Genomic DNA, 17,918 nt, shown 5'->3' on the forward strand with positions numbered 1-17,918 from the left:
AATCACTGTCCTGAACATCGCCCGTAATATCTAAGAAGGATGGAAGCACGTCTGATTGTATATTATAATTACCTTGTGAATCTTTTATTTTACATTATGAAAAAATATGTTCGTGGAAGAAACATTTGACCTTACACGCGACTGCCTTTTAGCAGAAACTACACAATCAGACGATAACAAGCACTGTCGGTAACCTTTACACAGGTTTTACGATTTTCTCAAATGTACAGGTTCACTTTAGGTTATACCGCCGTTCAACAAACTAACTCACTTATTTATGTTACAACATAAGTTATATTTGATAATTTAGACCTTTAGGTATAATGTAGATAGCATATGTATTGACAATAAAAATATATAGCCTCATAAACATAACGTAAACGACAATGGCGGTGACGTAGCCAACTAATATATTTGACAGGAATTTACAGATTTCTCCATTTACTGGCATCATTAGGGCCTAATGAACCCGTAGTATTATTTGACGAGTATTTATTTTCTCTATTTTGCCAGAAAAAAAACCTAAAGTAAAATAAAACCTTACCTTTAAGGTTACACAACTCAAGCAGGTACAAACACCATACGACATGAAACGTTTTATTCTTTTTTAAATCCACAGTTAAATAAACCAATTACGCGATGATACAGATGTTCACTGCAAGTTAGAATTGAATTTACTTTGAATATAAATCCATAACGTAAAATACATGAAAACAGCGACATAGAACATTTATTTTTAGGTGAAACAACGCTAAATAGTATGACTAAGCAAACCCTGTGCTGTCATTAGACACTTGTTTCCGTTTCCAGAATGTCATCTGTTCCTATTTTGACATTTTTTTTCTTAGCTGGGGCATTTCTCATACATATGGACTATAAAGTATGACACTAACGCTAAAGTATGACACTAACGCTAATTAGCATGTTGCCACTTCGATTTAAAATAATATCAGTCATAAACTGTAACGTTTTAATCAAGCGTTTACCGGAAATTGTACCACGTGCATTTTTAGTAATATTAATTGTACACGTATATTGAGAATGAGTGGTCTACGAATTTAAACAAGGAGAACATGCCCACGTCCTGCTTCTCCTTGTGCGCTCTTCTCAAATTATACAGTCATATAACAGAAACATTGCCTGCAGCGCTTGAAATTAGTTAATGGTTAATGCTTGAAAGAGGCGACTGACTTGATCTGATGGTAAGGCTCGCTGACTTGGTAGACACATGTATTTATACCCCAATTTGGTTAATCGATGGTCTTGATATCAGTCACTTTTTCCCCTGGTTCTTGTTTGAGTATTTACAGACTGGCCACCACATAGCTGGATACGTCTTTATACATAGAGCCACGCATAGAGTCATGACACTGTGACGGAAAACACTGTGACACATGTAAACCGCAGATGTACATAAATGCTGTGAGTATCTACAGTGTTCCCAGAAATTTTTGAGAAAATCTTTGTTTTTTTTCCTAATGATGCTAAGATTGGAAAAAGGGCTTTCACTATGCACTAAGCATACTAAATAAGGGAGACAACTCTTGAAGCCTTAGAAGGCAGCGCATTACGTCAAGAGTTATCTCCCTTGCCTGAGCAGACGGCTTCCTGTGTTGACATGGCAGAATTTACAGCAAGAGAGAAAAGAAAGCTCATTCTAGATGATTTTGAAAGGGGTGAGGCTGATGCTAAGGTGTTAGCTTGTAGACATGGTATTCCTCTGTCTACAGTATACAGAACTTTGAAGAATATTCAAACAGGAACCGGGATAGAGCACAAAGCAGGGGCAGGTCGGCCTAGGAAATTCGGTGTTGTGGATCGCCGAAGACTTGGGCAGATTGTTAGTAGGGGCAAATTGAAAAGTGTTGAGAACATCAGAAATGAAATGATTAGCAGAGGAAGTCCTCAGGTAAGCAATGAAACAGTTAGGCAGAAATTACAGAGACTTAATTGGGTGAAAAAACGTGGAATTCCCTCGCCGTTGATGAAAGATGCACAAAAGGAAAACCGTTTAAACTGGTGTCAGGCTCATGAAAATCAAGATTGGGATATTTTTTTGTTTTCGGATGAAAGTTCTGTTTGGCTTTTCCCTAATTGTGTGAAAATGTGGACCAAAGATACTGTCAAACCTATCTACCAGCGACCAAAACATAGCCCGAAGTTTCACATGTGGGGTGGCATATCGGCTCGCGGAGTGACGCCATTGTGTGTTTTCACGGGAAACTTGACAAAAGAAAGATACGTTGACATTCTAAATGGTCACCTTCTTCCGACAGCACAAACATTGTATGAAGATGATTGGATTTTCCAGCGTGATAATGACCCAAAACACACTGCGCGCTACACAAAACAGTGGTTGTCGGGCGAAAATGTTCAAGTGTTAGACTGGCCCAGTTACAGCCCAGACCTAAACCCAATTGAGAATGTGTGGGGAGTCATGAAGGACAGAATAAACCAAAAAAGGACTGAGAAATATTGAAGATATGAAGGCCGAGGTGGTCCAATATTGGGATACCCTGTCACACGATTACCTACAAACTTTGATGTGTAGTGTGCCTAGGCCTATTCAGGCATGCATTGCTGAGCGAGGAGGTCTAACAAAGTACTAAAACAACACTGAGACTGTAAAAGGATGATGTTTTAACATGTTTATGTAAGTAAAACGCCAGAAGTTAATAAACGTAATGAGTTACATGACGCAACATGATTCTCAATAATTTCTGGGAATACTATATCTATATGTGACACAGCGTCTGGTAGAGTTACACATTTAATATGCACCTGTGAAAAGGTACCTCAACACCTATGATTTGTAACTCCCCTGTAGCCATTTATGTTCGTATTTGTCTGTATCAATATTTTGACTAATCTGGAGCACCATAAATAGAACGATAAACTCTGAGCATCACGTGCAATATGTGTACTCAACTCAAAGTTGTTGTGTACCAATGCTGTCATGTTTCTACAACCTTTTGCGTTTACATTTGGCACTTAATTATTCCCTGAGGGCTAATATATCCAGATAATAAATAAAACTCACCGTTGGATAAGTTTCTTTCATATGATTAAGGTAATAAGATTGCTGTATTACCCTCTTAAGACCCATGAAGATCTTGGTTGGAATTTGTCTTGAGTAACCCATTATGTCATGTGTACTCAACTCAAAGTTGTTGTGTACCAATGCTGTCATGTTTCTACAACCTTTTGCGTTTACATTTGGCACTTAATTATTCCCTGAGGGCTAATATATCCAGATAATAAATAAAACTCACCGTTGGATAAGTTTCTTTCATATGATTAAGGGTAATATATTGATACTATGAAAAATATACAATCTTGCAATATTTATTTCCATGTACATAATAGTGTATCACAAACCTTTCATAGAATGTTCTTTTTCATATGGAACTCCATGGAATTATTAAATCAGTGAGTTACATTAAAGAATGTGACTAGTTCACACGTCATTGGTTCACATTTGCGCAGATCGATGCTCATGTTGTTGGTCACTGGATTGTCCAGAATCGATTATTTACAGACCGTCGCCATATAGCTGGAATATTGCAGAGTGCCGTGTAACACTAAACTCACTCAATCTATACTCCACCTGAAACTGATGGACTGGAGTCATCTATTGTCTATTTCCCACTTATTAAGATTGTATTACCCTCTTAAGACCCATGAAGATCCTGGTTGGAATTTGTCTTGAGTAACCCATTATGTCGTTTGAGGTGATCGGGTGGTCAGACTCATTGACTTGATTGACAAGTCATCGTATTTCAGCTGAGTGGAATGATGGTCATGATGTTGACCTGGAATATTGTCTGGCCAATCAATCAATCAATAAATCAATCAATCGATCGATCGATCAATCGATAATCAATCAATCAACACAGCAAACATTACCCAGTGCAGTTGATTTAGTCACACTTCATCATAGAAAATCAATAAATTGAAGCTGTCTTACACTTGTAGCTTCAATGTTACTGACTTTTGTCACTTTGTGGGATAAGCATCTGTGCATTCTCATCTTCTGAATTTATCCACACTGGCCACTAAGTAAACATCATGAATTAACTATAACCTCCTCGCCTAACAATACTAGATGTCCATCTTATCACCACTCTAGACGTGATCATAGACCCTGATACTATTTTTAATGAGACGATTGCTATTGATTACGCAGGTGTCAAAGCATTCTCACTCACAGTCTGTGTCTACAATGAAATCAGTGAGGACATGAAATTGGATGAAACAAAATTTTTATTCCTGATCTTTTTTTTACAAAAATATGTTACCATGTCATATAAGACAAAACATTCAAAGTTTACACATCCTGACTATGTACACAACTAGGTACTCACATATATTCCAATCATCTGGTACACTAGCAGACTGGACATGGTAGAAACTACATCGAGGTCAACAGGTCAAGGTCATCAACAACCATAAAGGGAGACAACTCACAGAAGCAAATTTTAGTTCTTTATGAGACTTTATGTGTTAAAAATCCAAAACTTTGAAGAAATTCATTCGGGATAAGAATTTATGCCACAGATTTGATTTGAAGATAGGAGCAGACATATTCAAATATGTTGGATTATCCCCCTTTAATAGCATAAAGGCATACAAGTTCAGATTGTGTTTCAAATGCTATACCTCTTGTCACAATTAATAATTACTTTCTGAAAGAAACTTAAGCACAAATACATTATGCTGCTTCAAAAACAATGCTGATACACAAGTCTGAATTTGAAGTGCCAAGAAAAATCCAAACCTCACACAAAGTGGAAATGTGTACTAAGAAAGTATATACAAGATGAAAAAGTAGATCAGAATGCAAGCATGACCTTGAAAACCCTGAGGCCAAGGTCAAAAGTGACCTCAAAATGTCCAGGTGGAATCTCTCACTGATATGACATCCTTATAAGGGCATATAATCACTTGTACAATCAGGGCCAATAACAAACATGACAAGACATATTCGCCACACATAGGCTGCCAACCTAAAATATTCAGTCCTTTCGCAGTAGTCAGTCATGAGTACACTTCCATGTGTACCACAGCATGAATTTTCAAGAATTCAACAAACATTTACAATGCATAGTTATCCAATAACTGATTACACTTATTCTATGAAAAAGTCATGTAAGCATGCAAAGACAAAGAATGTACTTTGTTGAAGGATATTCAAAGATGAGATGATGAATATTTATTACTGTGAACAAAAATACTCAAGAATCTTTAAGCATCTCAGAAGTAACCATATACTCTCAGCATTTTGAAAACGTCTTGCTCTACACTTGTCTCCTTGGACATCTGTTATCTGAGAATATACTCAAGACAAATCTCACCAAATATTTATGAAATGTGGAATAAGTGTGTTAAAGATGTACCATCAATTCTGAATGTTCATTGGGATCAGTGTACAAAGTGTATTTACTTAAGAAACAGCAGCGCTTACAATGGGACAATTGTTTTGTTCAATAAAAGATGCAAGTTTGAGACATCAAAATAATGAAACTGGTAGTGTTAAGTACAAATGAAATCACAGCAATCAGTTATCAATGTATACTGACGAAAAGAATAAAGATAAGTTGAACAAAGGGAAACATGAGATGGTTTGAAATTTAGGCTGTTATGACTGATTTTCTTTGATCCATTTAGCTTTTCCCCGATGTCACTCAGGTTAATATGTTTTTGTCGAATAATCAAGGTCAGTTAGTCACTGAAATCTGTTATACACATCAATGGAACCTGGCATTAATGTAGCTGTGGCATGAAAATATTTCATAACAATCTGATGCTTTTTCTTTTCATCAGTATATTTTCTGTCTTCAAACCAAAACAAAAATGAAGTGAAATTGCATGAACTTGATATGATTTCCCCCTTGATTCCCCTAACACATCTGCGTTGTTATACCTACCAAGTATTCATTACACAACAAACATGGGCACAGATTTAATCTGAAAATCTTTGACATTTTTAAAACAGAGAGGTGTGACTGACTATACTGGACAGTGCAACTGGACTGATGTAAGGCAAGATGATCTTTGTCAACAATATGTACAGCTATCTCCCACAAACAGTGGGGCTATTGCTAGAAGAGTTAGGGAGGCCAACTGTCGCCATGACACTCATGCTCTTAAAGGGCTTGGCCTACACTATTAAAAAAACTGCATACTTATGAAAAAAAATTACTAATACTTTGTAATATGTGAAATATTGCTGAGGAAATCGAACAGTTCAGTTGAAATTAAAGAACAAACAATTGAGTTTTTCATTTGATATTTGATGCAAATTCTAAATGGTGAATACTAAACTGAAGCAGGCATCAGCAGTGCACAGTTAACCTAATAAGACGAAGAGATAAAATATGTTTTGTCAGATCCTAGAAACATGAAATGAGGAAAAACAGGTTTACTTGAAGCTTCATACTGGCATGTAACAATCTTCTCAATGAAGGAAGGACAATAAATATTTTTATTTTAATTCAAGAAATCTTTAATATATATACACAAGTATTCTGCATAACACCTTCTGTTCTGCTGTGACTGATCCGGTTCACGTGGACCTAATGCCACCAGGACCTTCTGTGATAGAACATACAATCAGAGGACCTGCTATGGCCAGGACCCTCTGTTACAGAACATACGATCAGAGGACCTGTTATGGCCAGGACCTTCTGTGATAGAACATACAATCAGAGGACCTGCTATGGCCAGGACCCTCTGTTACAGAACATACGATCAGAGGACCTGCTATGGCCAGGACCCTCTGTGATAGAACATACAGAGGACCTGCTATGGACAGGACCGTCAGTGATAGAACATACAATCAGAGGACCTGCTAAGGACAGGACCCTCTGTTACAGAACGTACGATCAGAGGACCTGCTATGGCCAGGACACACTGTGATAGAACATACAATCAGAGGACCTGCTAAGGACAGGACCCTCTATAATGGAACTGTTGACCACAATGACCTCTTACACATTCTACACATGTACCTCCTACAGGACTGTTTATGATAGTACCATCTACCATTGAAACCTAGTACAGTGCAGGCATTCTGGTACAAGCACCTGCTACATACAGGATTATTTATCAATGGACAACCTGCCACATCTTTCTTTTAAAATTGAAAACTATCTAACACAGGAAATTCCTGTACAAGTACCTGCTACTAACAGGACTGTTTATGATAGTACCATCTACCATTAGAACCTGGTAGAGTTTAGAGAATTCCACAATGATACTACCTACGAGCATCTATCACAGGATCTTCAACCATTAAGTTTGGCAACTACAAATGCCTTCTACAAGAATATCCCTGACAGGCTGCGCAGAATACCTGCCAAAAAGGAACTCTTTGTTCCAGGGACATCAACAACTACGATGAGGAGCTGCTATCACACTGGACCTGTAACCATGACCTTGCACATCCAGACTTTGCAACAAAGAAGATCTGTACCAGCAGGCTCTTCACGATCTGCAACCATTAGACCATGTGAAAAGACGACCTGATACAAAACAGTAGATACATAACCACAATCTCGCACATGCATGTATGTCTCCTGCTGGAACCATTTACAGAACTATGGAACAAATAAGGGATGTTTTATTCTGCTTTATGTTACATCAGGGCCATAGATGATTATGTGTTCTTGAATTTCACATTATGACATATTCAAAAGTTCAGAACAGTGGTCATCTTAAGGTTCCTGAAACGTCCCTTGTAGCATGCCCCAAACAAGGAGATATATCTCCTGCCTTTTCCAACTGAGTTAACTTTGGGTCATAGCGTCATCATAAAAATGTCAAATACATGTAAATAAAAATTAAACTTGAACCTTTATTTTACAGACTCCAGAAACTTCTGACAATTTTTCCATTCCACTTCACTCTGACCCACTCCACTCCATTCAACCTATGAGAGATCGTGGTTTCATGTACACTCCCTACACCTTAAGCATTGCTTTGTCACCCCTCTCCAAAATCATAGTGGATTTGAAAAAGATTCAGAACTACTCCTTCTGTTTCCCCATTTGCAGGATTCAAAGAAACAGGAGAAAACATAAATCTTTCTATTTTAAGTGACAGGTGTTTGAAGTACTTTCAATTACTTATTGGTCAATTTAAAAGAAAATAACAAGTCACTAACCACTGTTGACAGACTTGGGATGAAGGAAAGTTCATTTCACATTTGTGACATTGGACACATTTATAAACCAAGTGAAGATAAAAACTGCCTTTTAACATTCTTATTTACACAAGAAAGTTATATCAGTATCTGAATGTACTCCACACATCATGCTAGTTAAGACAAGCTAGATGAAATACATCAATACTATACTTATCACCAAGCCTTTGTATACTAGTAAACAACATCCTATCATCCTAGAGGCTACATACAGGCGAATGTCTATGTTTCTCCATAAATATTCACCTGGTCACAAGCAAGAAACACCCATTTTTTACTTCATTCTCACTGTGCCAAATTTACGCTGGTCCTGTGGTCAATGGCAAGTAAAAATTCATCAAGACTGCTAAATGATAAGTTTGTAGTGCTCCTGGTGGCCACTGAAATTTGTATTGAATGTTAAGTAAACCTACAACTGCTATTTTGAACCACTAACGTATGGTCAGGACCACTAATTATTGTCCACTTACTGATCCTGGGGCCTAGTGGAAATGTTTAAAGGTTTCTTTCCCTGACTATCTTCCAATGCTGGCTGGCATATTTGTTGTTAAAAGTCACACTCGGCAATATTCCATCCATCTAAAAGTTGTCTTTGGAATACAGTGAATGGCATCATAAGCATTGATCTATACAGGTGGGTTATGACACCTGTAAACGAAGTAATTAAGCCTTCTGACTACCCAATCTGAGAATAAATTTTAACACAGATTTCAACAGGTACAAAGCTAGCCTGTACATAAGGTATGAATTAGGCGAGATAACTACTACAATGAAAATGCATCACAATACTTTGGAGACCATTGTGATTTCCTCAGTTACCATGATGTCACAACATCACAAATCTGACACTGAAGCTGGAGTTGTTCCCTTCACATTCTCCACACTGCTTACACACAGATAAAGGTAGAAGAAGAATTCTGAATTATAAATAGAACCGCACGGACTTGCTGATAAAAGTAAAAATACCCTTGGTAAGTCCAAAACATTTGTTCTCTTCATCAGCTAATCTTGACATTCTTTATCTCAGAAGACACTCAGACGAGATTCTATTTATAGTCCATTTATAGTTTAGGGAATATGTACACATAAGAGAGATCTCACTTTGTATAATCTCCAAATTATATGAGGAAAGCAACTCAAAATTACCACTGATCCTTTTATAAGGTGAAAGAAGAGAGTAGGTATGGTTTCTGATTGTTTTAGCAACAATACAACATCCTATACAAATGTCTCACACATTATACCCATTTGGAAAATCAAACTTAGACCGTGGTGTGACAAGCGCACGTATTATACAAAGTAGTTCAGGATGCAGTTAAAGGGGTAAGTCAGTAACTGCTGCCATGGCGAAGTTAAAAAGGTTGTCTTTTCATTTCATTTTAATCATTTCAATATAAGTATGTTTCTTTGTAAACAAAATCAATTTTTACATTAAAAAAATACAGCATGCAATTTAAATGTATGTCTGTTCTATATGGAATCTTATTGCAACAGATGCTTTATCCATTCACAGGTGTATATGTCTGTACATAATGCATTTTTAATTATTTCATGACGAGACAGCAAAAATTTACGCCATCAACCTAAAACAGCCTTCAAAGATAAATATATTTGAAGATGATTCACAGTAAATTCAAACACATTGGTTATTTTTTTAAAATCCAATTTACCACATATAGCAAGAGTGATTAAATCATAGAGTTTAATTTTCAGAAATTACAAGATGAACAATAAAGGCTAAAGATAATTATTGCTTGATAGATAAATCTTTCTAAACTTTTCAAAACTTAAGAAAATTAAAGAAGCACACAAACACCTTGTATAACAGAAAGCAAGCTTGCACTGAATTTTCTTTTTCATTGTAACAGCATTCATCCTATTTTAAGCCTCTCTCTTCTCTTGTCTCCTGTTTTATTTTAAATTGCCTCAGACATTTCAAGAAAAACAGCAAGATGGAGTCAGTCCTTAATGCTAACAGTCCTTTGATTGGTTATAGCAGATATGTACATGCAAGTAATGTTTCTCCTAAGAAGAACACTGAGGAAACATCAGGTAGCCATACTCATTCAATGGAAAAACGCCAGATGATATGCATTGTTTTTTATTTTTCTGATTTTAGGCAAACAAAATATGAATTCCTGGAATATAGACACCTCTGTAGACTTTTGCAAACAATATGTCTTGTAATGGAATGAATAAAATAAACAATGACAATGCTACTATGATGAAAACTAAATATACTGACTTATTGTTGAATATGTACTTACTCAAAGAATAGTAGTACAAGTGACTTCTATAATATTATGTTTTACCCTACACTAATACAACCTTTAACACATGTCCAGTTGTTATACTTAAATTATGTGAAACTAGATTATGCATATTGTAACACATATATGTCCTTTGTAAAATAGTAACTAACTGGTATATATGAAGAAGTTGCAATGCTAAAAGACATTAACAAGTGTATATTTACTTGAACAACCTACTAAATTCTATTAAAGCCATTAACCAAATGACATAGCATTTCAAAACAATAAATATAAACATGACAACCCTAATTAATTTGAATGCATGTTAATAGTTTTAGACTGGTAGATCTTGTACTTGAAGTAGATTGATGTTTTGAAAATGAAACAAATATTCAACATGGATGACACCTTCAAAACGTACTTTGATCTAAATGATGAATAATTCTTACTGAAAACGACATTTTAGCTTTTACGGTACTGTATTATGATCCATTACACCTCTGAAACATATTCATATGAAAAATTTTCATATTTGACAATTATATAACAAAGTAGGTCTATTCCTTTGTGGCACATCATGCATGGAGCATGCATCATTTGTGCATGAGCCAAACTAACAACATTCTCGTACTTTAACAACACATTCTGACCAGTAAAAAGGAAAATGTTTCACTAAATCAGAAATGCTTCCATGATTTTTCTCCAAGAACAAGTGGAATACAAAACTTGTACTTTCTTGATCTTGTAAAACAGAGATATAGACTTAAAGTGAAATTAAGATTTTCACCCCATTACATGAGATCAGAAATATCTAGAACAGCATGTATGTATGACATCCACCAATGTTTTCATGAACTTCTACTGTCATGGCAAGGATACTGGTATCTGACTGATTGTGCTAAGACAATGAGAATGTTTTCAAGTTCCTTGATTCTAACCCTCTTCATGAAACATTACTAGGCTGATGGCTAAAACAGTATTCTATACCAACTGTGTAATTTAATCATCTTTACCAGTGAACCAGGTATTGTTAATATATTTAGGTCTTAAATTAATTCCAGTACATCCATCCCCCACCTCACTACAAATGATTAAGGGCCTTTGACAACTAAAAGATCAAAAGATGAAGTTTTATAATCTTTTGCTAATTTCAGTATTGAGTTTTTTAAAACAGTAAATTCACAATGTGACAAGGAGGATCATTATTTGTTATATTTGAAACATGGAACAGACGTAAAATATGCTTCATGTTTGCATGAATATGCACATTTTAGTTGAAATACAGATATAAATACCAACCCAAAGCAATATAATTTTTTTTATAGAATGTTTTCTTACAGTTGGATAATTTTCTTGGCCATAATTGTAAAACCAAACTGATCACCGGTCCTCTTCTAAATCATTGGAAAGAGAAGCCTTTCAATTTAATATATTCATTCAATCTCCACATTCATTCCCCTTTCAACACAATGTAACAAACATCATTACTTTCTATGTACTCGTGTAGGATTCTATAGGTGCTGGTAATGAACCCAAATCAAATGTTCCTATTCCTCAAAACCATATACTGGAATATAAATGTTCGCATACAACTGTTTCACTGTTATATCAACACACATATCCTGATATCATTTCTGGTGTATTAATGTTTGTATTCACCAAGGTATCCACAATGTGAGTGTCCAATGTCTTGTAATGATGTTGTTTTGGAAGACCCATGTTCAATATACCTCAAGAGAATATATCCAACATTGGGGATATGAATCAAAAGCACACCCAGTATCCATTTTGTTCACTAACTGTGGTCCATTGTAGAGTTGGTTGGCATTCAATGGTCAGTGAAACAAGTATGGTTTCACTTGGCTTCTAAACATTTGCTGTCTGCTTCCTCAAAATGACATCTGCTCCTCAACCAAGGGAAATAACTGTGTTAATGGTCCCTTTCTCCATGTTCAGCCTGGCTGATCAGGTTCTCTGAACTGGCTGTACGCCCTATCTCCTGTACAATCTCTGCATGTTCATTTAATAATTTCTGGAAATCCTTTTGTCGCTGTTCTGCATTCTCCTACAAACAAAAATACAAATATAATGACAGACAAGTATCAAGGAACATATAAAATGGTCAGCTTCATCAAATCCATAGACTGATCAAGTTGAAAAACTTCCCTTACAACTACAAAATTCACAATACATCATCACCAACACGATCATTAATGGGGATTTCACATGTAACATGACCCATACTTGACCACTAAACTCCTGTGTGTTTTCAGTCCTCTTTCGGTCCTCTTGAACCCTGTCCTGATCATACAAACTGATGGTTACAACTACAAGGTGTTTACAATGACACTTAGCACGCTGTGTATCATTATATCAAGGGTATGAATGACTACCGATTCTATCAACCACAAGTTTGCCTGGCTTAGACTCAGGTTATACACTATATTTGTTGTCCATTTCCATCCCACATGCATCTTCAATATTACCTTGAGTGTTGCTATCATGGCCTCTGACTGTTTAGTCTTGACGAGTTTGTCAGCTATTGAGGCTTTCCTCACATTTCCTTTTGGAGACTCTGAAAACAAGAAGAAAAATATATAGTCACACAGTTGCTCCTCTTGCCTGTCTGCATCCAACAGCAAGTCACATTAAGTCTGGCAGCAGTTCTTAATAATCTCACTCATATAATCTCACTAAAGGTGTTTTATATATACCAATCTATCTTGGTGTTCACAAAACTCCAACTAGAGGTGTTACATATAATGTTCTTCAAGACATAATTATATATCATCTCAATTTAGTTGTTCTCTAACTCAAGGTTACTAAACATTCTGACTTTGGTCTAATCTAGTTGTGGTTACATATTCTATGTACTCACCACTCTCAGGCGGTTCCGCTGCTGCCTCACCCTCTTCAACATCATCAATCTCCACCTGATCTGTTGTTCCATCCTCTTTCTCCAGACCTACGGTGATGTCAGCGCCACTGCTTGAGCTTTTCAGGGTCCTGCCGACCAACAACTCATCCTGATGTTCTTTTGTCTCGGTGCTGTCACAGCCACCTCCTCTCTGGTAGTCGTCATCCATGGTCCTGTCCCGTGCCACTCTCTGAGAAGTATGCTGAGATTCCAGTTCTTCAGTGATTGCAAGAGTTGATGTGTGGTTGGTCTGACCGTCTTCACTTATAGGGATGTCAGCTGATATTGGCATGGAGATCTGCAGTTGCTGTGAATCAGCTGACAACAGAAACATCACACTGTCAAAACTATCACATTACAATGATGATAGCATTAATAACAAACAGTGCCACATATATCAACAGGTGGAAATTGTCATTTCCTTAGAATTGAGATAGAGAATAATAAGTAACATTCACCAAAACATATATGATATCAATCAAACAAAACGATAATATGATGAAGAACTGGACGTGTTATGGAGGGCCCCAAATTTGTATGAACATTCAATGAAAAAACGATATTATGAATCATAAGAATGATTTATTAAAAGGAAACAATGATCGTTTTGCTTTTAGCTATCTCATATTAATAAATCACGATAAATACTATTATACCTATCCTAAATATATTTAAAAAGTGTTTAAGTCAAACAGTTTAAAGACTACAAATGTGTGACTCACATCATAGTGTTCTCTGCTGTCTCCATTCTATCAGACCCACATTGGTTTAAATACCTATGTTGTTGCAGTAACAGTGACTATGCAAGATATTCACCTATATACTTTATCACTGATAGCCTTCTATCTGAGAGATATAACACATTAGTGACACCTGAGATCAACACTTGTCTCATTACAACAGGTGAGTACATGTGTCAGAGGCAACACCTGCCCTCAACACTAAACTTAATTAACTAATCTTCTAACAATCTTCTACACACTACTGTGTAGGCAGATATTGTCTTAATGCTTATTGGGGTCTACGGAAAAGTGGACCCGTGAAGGTCAGTGGTAGAATAGGCCTTCAGCAGCCCATGCTTGCCATAAAAGGCGACTATGCTTCTTGTATGAGGAGACTAATGGGATCGGGTGGTCAGGCTTGCTGACTTGGTTGACACATGTCATCGGTTCCCAATTGCGCAGATCGATGCTCATGTAGTTGATCACTGGATTGTCTGGTCCAGACTCGGTTATTTACAGACTGCTGCCATATAGCTGGAATATTGCTGAGTGTGGCGTAAAACTAAACTCACTCACTCACTAAGGAAAAGTGACTAATTTTCAAAATGATGTACATCTAAAAAAGAAAATAAAAAGACATAAAAATAAAGTGTCATTTTTAATTTCTCTGACAATATAATCCAACAGACTTTCAAAATAATTCTTTCTTTTTTTAAAAAAAAAAACAATCTACAACAACAAAAAACGTTTCTCATCTCTGAAAGTAAGCATTGTTCAGGGTCCCATTATGTTATATTTCATAGTTATCACCTTATTTCATGGACTAAATATTAGCACCTTATTTCATGGACTAAATATTAGTAACAGTCCCTTTTTCACAAGTATGCAATACATCTTAACTGTATGTTGTCAATATAGTGCCAATCCCGGTTTCTGTCCATGCCATAGTTACAGGTTGGTTACATTACTAGCCAATGGGAAAATCTCAGTCATTAGAATAGTCTATCCAAAGTTATGATCCAAGAGAGCCCTGGAGACGTGAAAAATACCATTCATAACCCTACTACATTTGTGTTCCTCTTCAGAACCACAAGAAAATGTTTCTAAGAATATATCCTGGTGTTTCTGCCCTAGGTTATAGGGTCTGAACACGTCTGGGTAAATAAATGAGCTAAACTAGCGAGCGCCTTGCCTAAAGAAGACAGCAAGAGGACTCGTGAAGTGAGTGAGGACATTAGGACATGTCCGCCAGCAGAACTAGACTAATATGATCAATACCAACCTAGGTGAAAACAGTGCTTCCCTCCAGCCAGCACACAGCACACAAACAACTTAGTTCTACACCAGTGAGTCAGAGAAACAAGAAGGTATGTCTCCATCAGATTTAGGAAAATATAGTATCCTATATTCCTTACAGCTCATATCTATATGCATGATGACCAAAAATGAGAAAGTACCGATTTAGAAGACGCCAACAGGAGGCACCACAATCTAGGGAAAAACACTTCAAAAGTCTGTAGGAGGTCTTAGAACAACATGGTGTTATATGTAAAACCTTCAAAAGAATATATATAGAACATGTAAGGTTTGTGTATCCTTTATTGTACTAAAACATGACCTGACTCCAATTACTGTCGAATTCTTGGTGTCCACACACTTTCTTAGAGTTTGTTATTTTCACAAAGATATCTTTGATAGTTTAATGGTTAAAACTCTGCTGCAATCTGATGAATATTTCATATTTCCATGCAAATGTCCCATATATTCCATGACACCCAAATACTTGGAAAACACATCCTACGCAAAACAACCATGACAGCAATGTTGGTAAAGTAGCTTTCTTCTGTTTAGAAGGACCTGAGGATGGTGTAGCTTGTTTTACATACTAAAATATACATATATTGAGAACTTGAAAAACTGATCTTTTACATTATACATAACTTATTTGACAATACACTTTCAGTACTTTTATTAAACAAAAAGTGACATGTCATAAACTGCATCCATCCAGAAAACTGCAGCCATACTTGCTGCTGTCTCTCTTGCCAAACATCCCTGTGATAGTGACCATTCTATTCCACAGTGGTAATTTCTGCCCAGCAAGTAATGAGCAGTTTGGATTTATATGCTGACCAATCACAGCATACCATTGCTTTGAATTATGATTGTGACATGTCACTATCTGGGTGAATATGAGTCTTAATCATTGGTCTTCAGTACATGAATAACAGGTTCTGTATGACCGTTATGTCAAATCTGCTACAGGTTAAAGGGACATTATCCATGTCATGGTTTATGGATGTCATATCTCACAGTCAGAATTTGTCACACGATAAACAATTATTCATTCAGTGAATAATGGGATACTAAGTACCTAGACTGTTTTGTGCTCTGGTTTGAGGTTCTAGGCAAACAACAACACATGTTGAATTCCAAAGAAAAGATGTTTAATCAGTGACTGACAAGCACAATCATACTAGCCTCTTTTGTCTGATTGTTTGAAGGAGGCAGTTTGATAAAAGCATGAGATATCATACATACTAGCCTCTTTTGTCTGATTGTTTAAAGGAGGCAGTCTGATAAAAGCATGGGATATCATACATACTAGCCTCTTTTGTTTGTTTGAAGGAGGCAGTTTGATAAAAGCATGGGATATCATACATACTAGCCTCTTTTGTCAGATTGTTTGAAGGGGGCAGTCTGATAAAAGCATGGGATATCATACATATTAGCCTCTTTTGTCAGATTGTTTGAAGGGGGCAGTCTGAACATGGGAAATTGAACATACTATCACAGAGTGGTTAACAGATTTTAAGTTAAAACAAGTAATAAGAAAATATTGGTGAAAGATCACTCACCAGTAGCTCCATGGAATGTCCGACAAAATGATGGTGGCAGTGACTCTTGTTCCTGCAAAAAACAATGTCATGATGATTCCAACATACAAGCGATACCTTGATGCTTTGGAATTCTGATTTGTCCTCAAAAATATAAACCTCAATAGAGGAACCGAATGCAATTTCCATACCTAAATTGTTGCGAAATATAGTCCTGTTACAGTTAGCTTACATGTTACAATGACATCAAGATGTGTGCATGAAATGGTTGTTGGGCTCTGACAGTAGTGTCTGTGGGAAGGTTAAGGCATTGATGCTAGTTTCTGTTATGGTCTACACACTATATACAACCTAAATTGTATGTGTGAAGGCTATTTACTATGCCTTGTGTGTGTGAAGGTTAAGGTACTATAGTGTCTGTTACGGTTTACAATCAGTATATATGGTCCCTTTCATGTGTGAATGCAAAGGCACTGATGGTAGTGTCTGTAATGGTCTACACTTTGTATACACCCTACCCGTATGTGTGAAGGTTCAAGCACTGATGGTAGTGTCTGTGATGGTCTACACTCTGTACACATCCTACCTGTATGTATGAAGATTCATGCACTGACAGTAGTGTCTCTGATGGTCTACACTCTGTACACATCCTACCTGAATGTATGAATGAAGATTCATGCACTGACAGTAGTGTCTCTGATGGTCTACACTCTGTACATACCCTACCTGTATGTGTGAAGATTCAGGCACTGTCAGTAGTGTTTGAGATGGTCTACACTCTGGATACATCCTACCTTGTGATGGTGGTCAGGCACTGACAGTAGTGTCTGTGATGGTTTACACTCTGTATATATCCTACCTTGTGATGGTGGTCGGGCTCGGACAACGCAGACTGTAGATGTAGCGTCTGTGAGAGAATGCCTGCTCCTGGGGATGCGAATATCCTCACTGTATTATCAGCATCTGCATACAAAACACATTACTATA

General features: G+C 36.7%; 1 protein-coding gene across 1 annotated transcript in view; it reads right to left on the reverse strand.

Annotated features, from left to right (window-relative positions):
* Nucleotides 1–4,250: 4,250 nt before the first annotated feature.
* The window catches only part of LOC137294996 (uncharacterized), a 145,518-nt gene continuing 131,850 nt past the window's right edge, over nucleotides 4,251–17,918 (reverse strand). Inside the window, exons 9-13 of the mRNA XM_067826237.1 lie at nucleotides 17,791–17,894; nucleotides 16,953–17,004; nucleotides 13,334–13,690; nucleotides 12,942–13,030; nucleotides 4,251–12,520 (exon numbers count right to left, since the gene is read on the reverse strand). Of these exons, the coding sequence (XP_067682338.1) occupies nucleotides 12,386–12,520; nucleotides 12,942–13,030; nucleotides 13,334–13,690; nucleotides 16,953–17,004; nucleotides 17,791–17,894 (737 nt within the window). The 3' untranslated portion in view covers nucleotides 4,251–12,385. The remainder of the gene's footprint in view (nucleotides 12,521–12,941; nucleotides 13,031–13,333; nucleotides 13,691–16,952; nucleotides 17,005–17,790; nucleotides 17,895–17,918) is intronic.

Source organism: Haliotis asinina, chromosome 8, assembly GCF_037392515.1.
Source record: "Haliotis asinina isolate JCU_RB_2024 chromosome 8, JCU_Hal_asi_v2, whole genome shotgun sequence".
Classification (NCBI taxonomy): Eukaryota; Metazoa; Mollusca; class Gastropoda; order Lepetellida; family Haliotidae; genus Haliotis; species Haliotis asinina.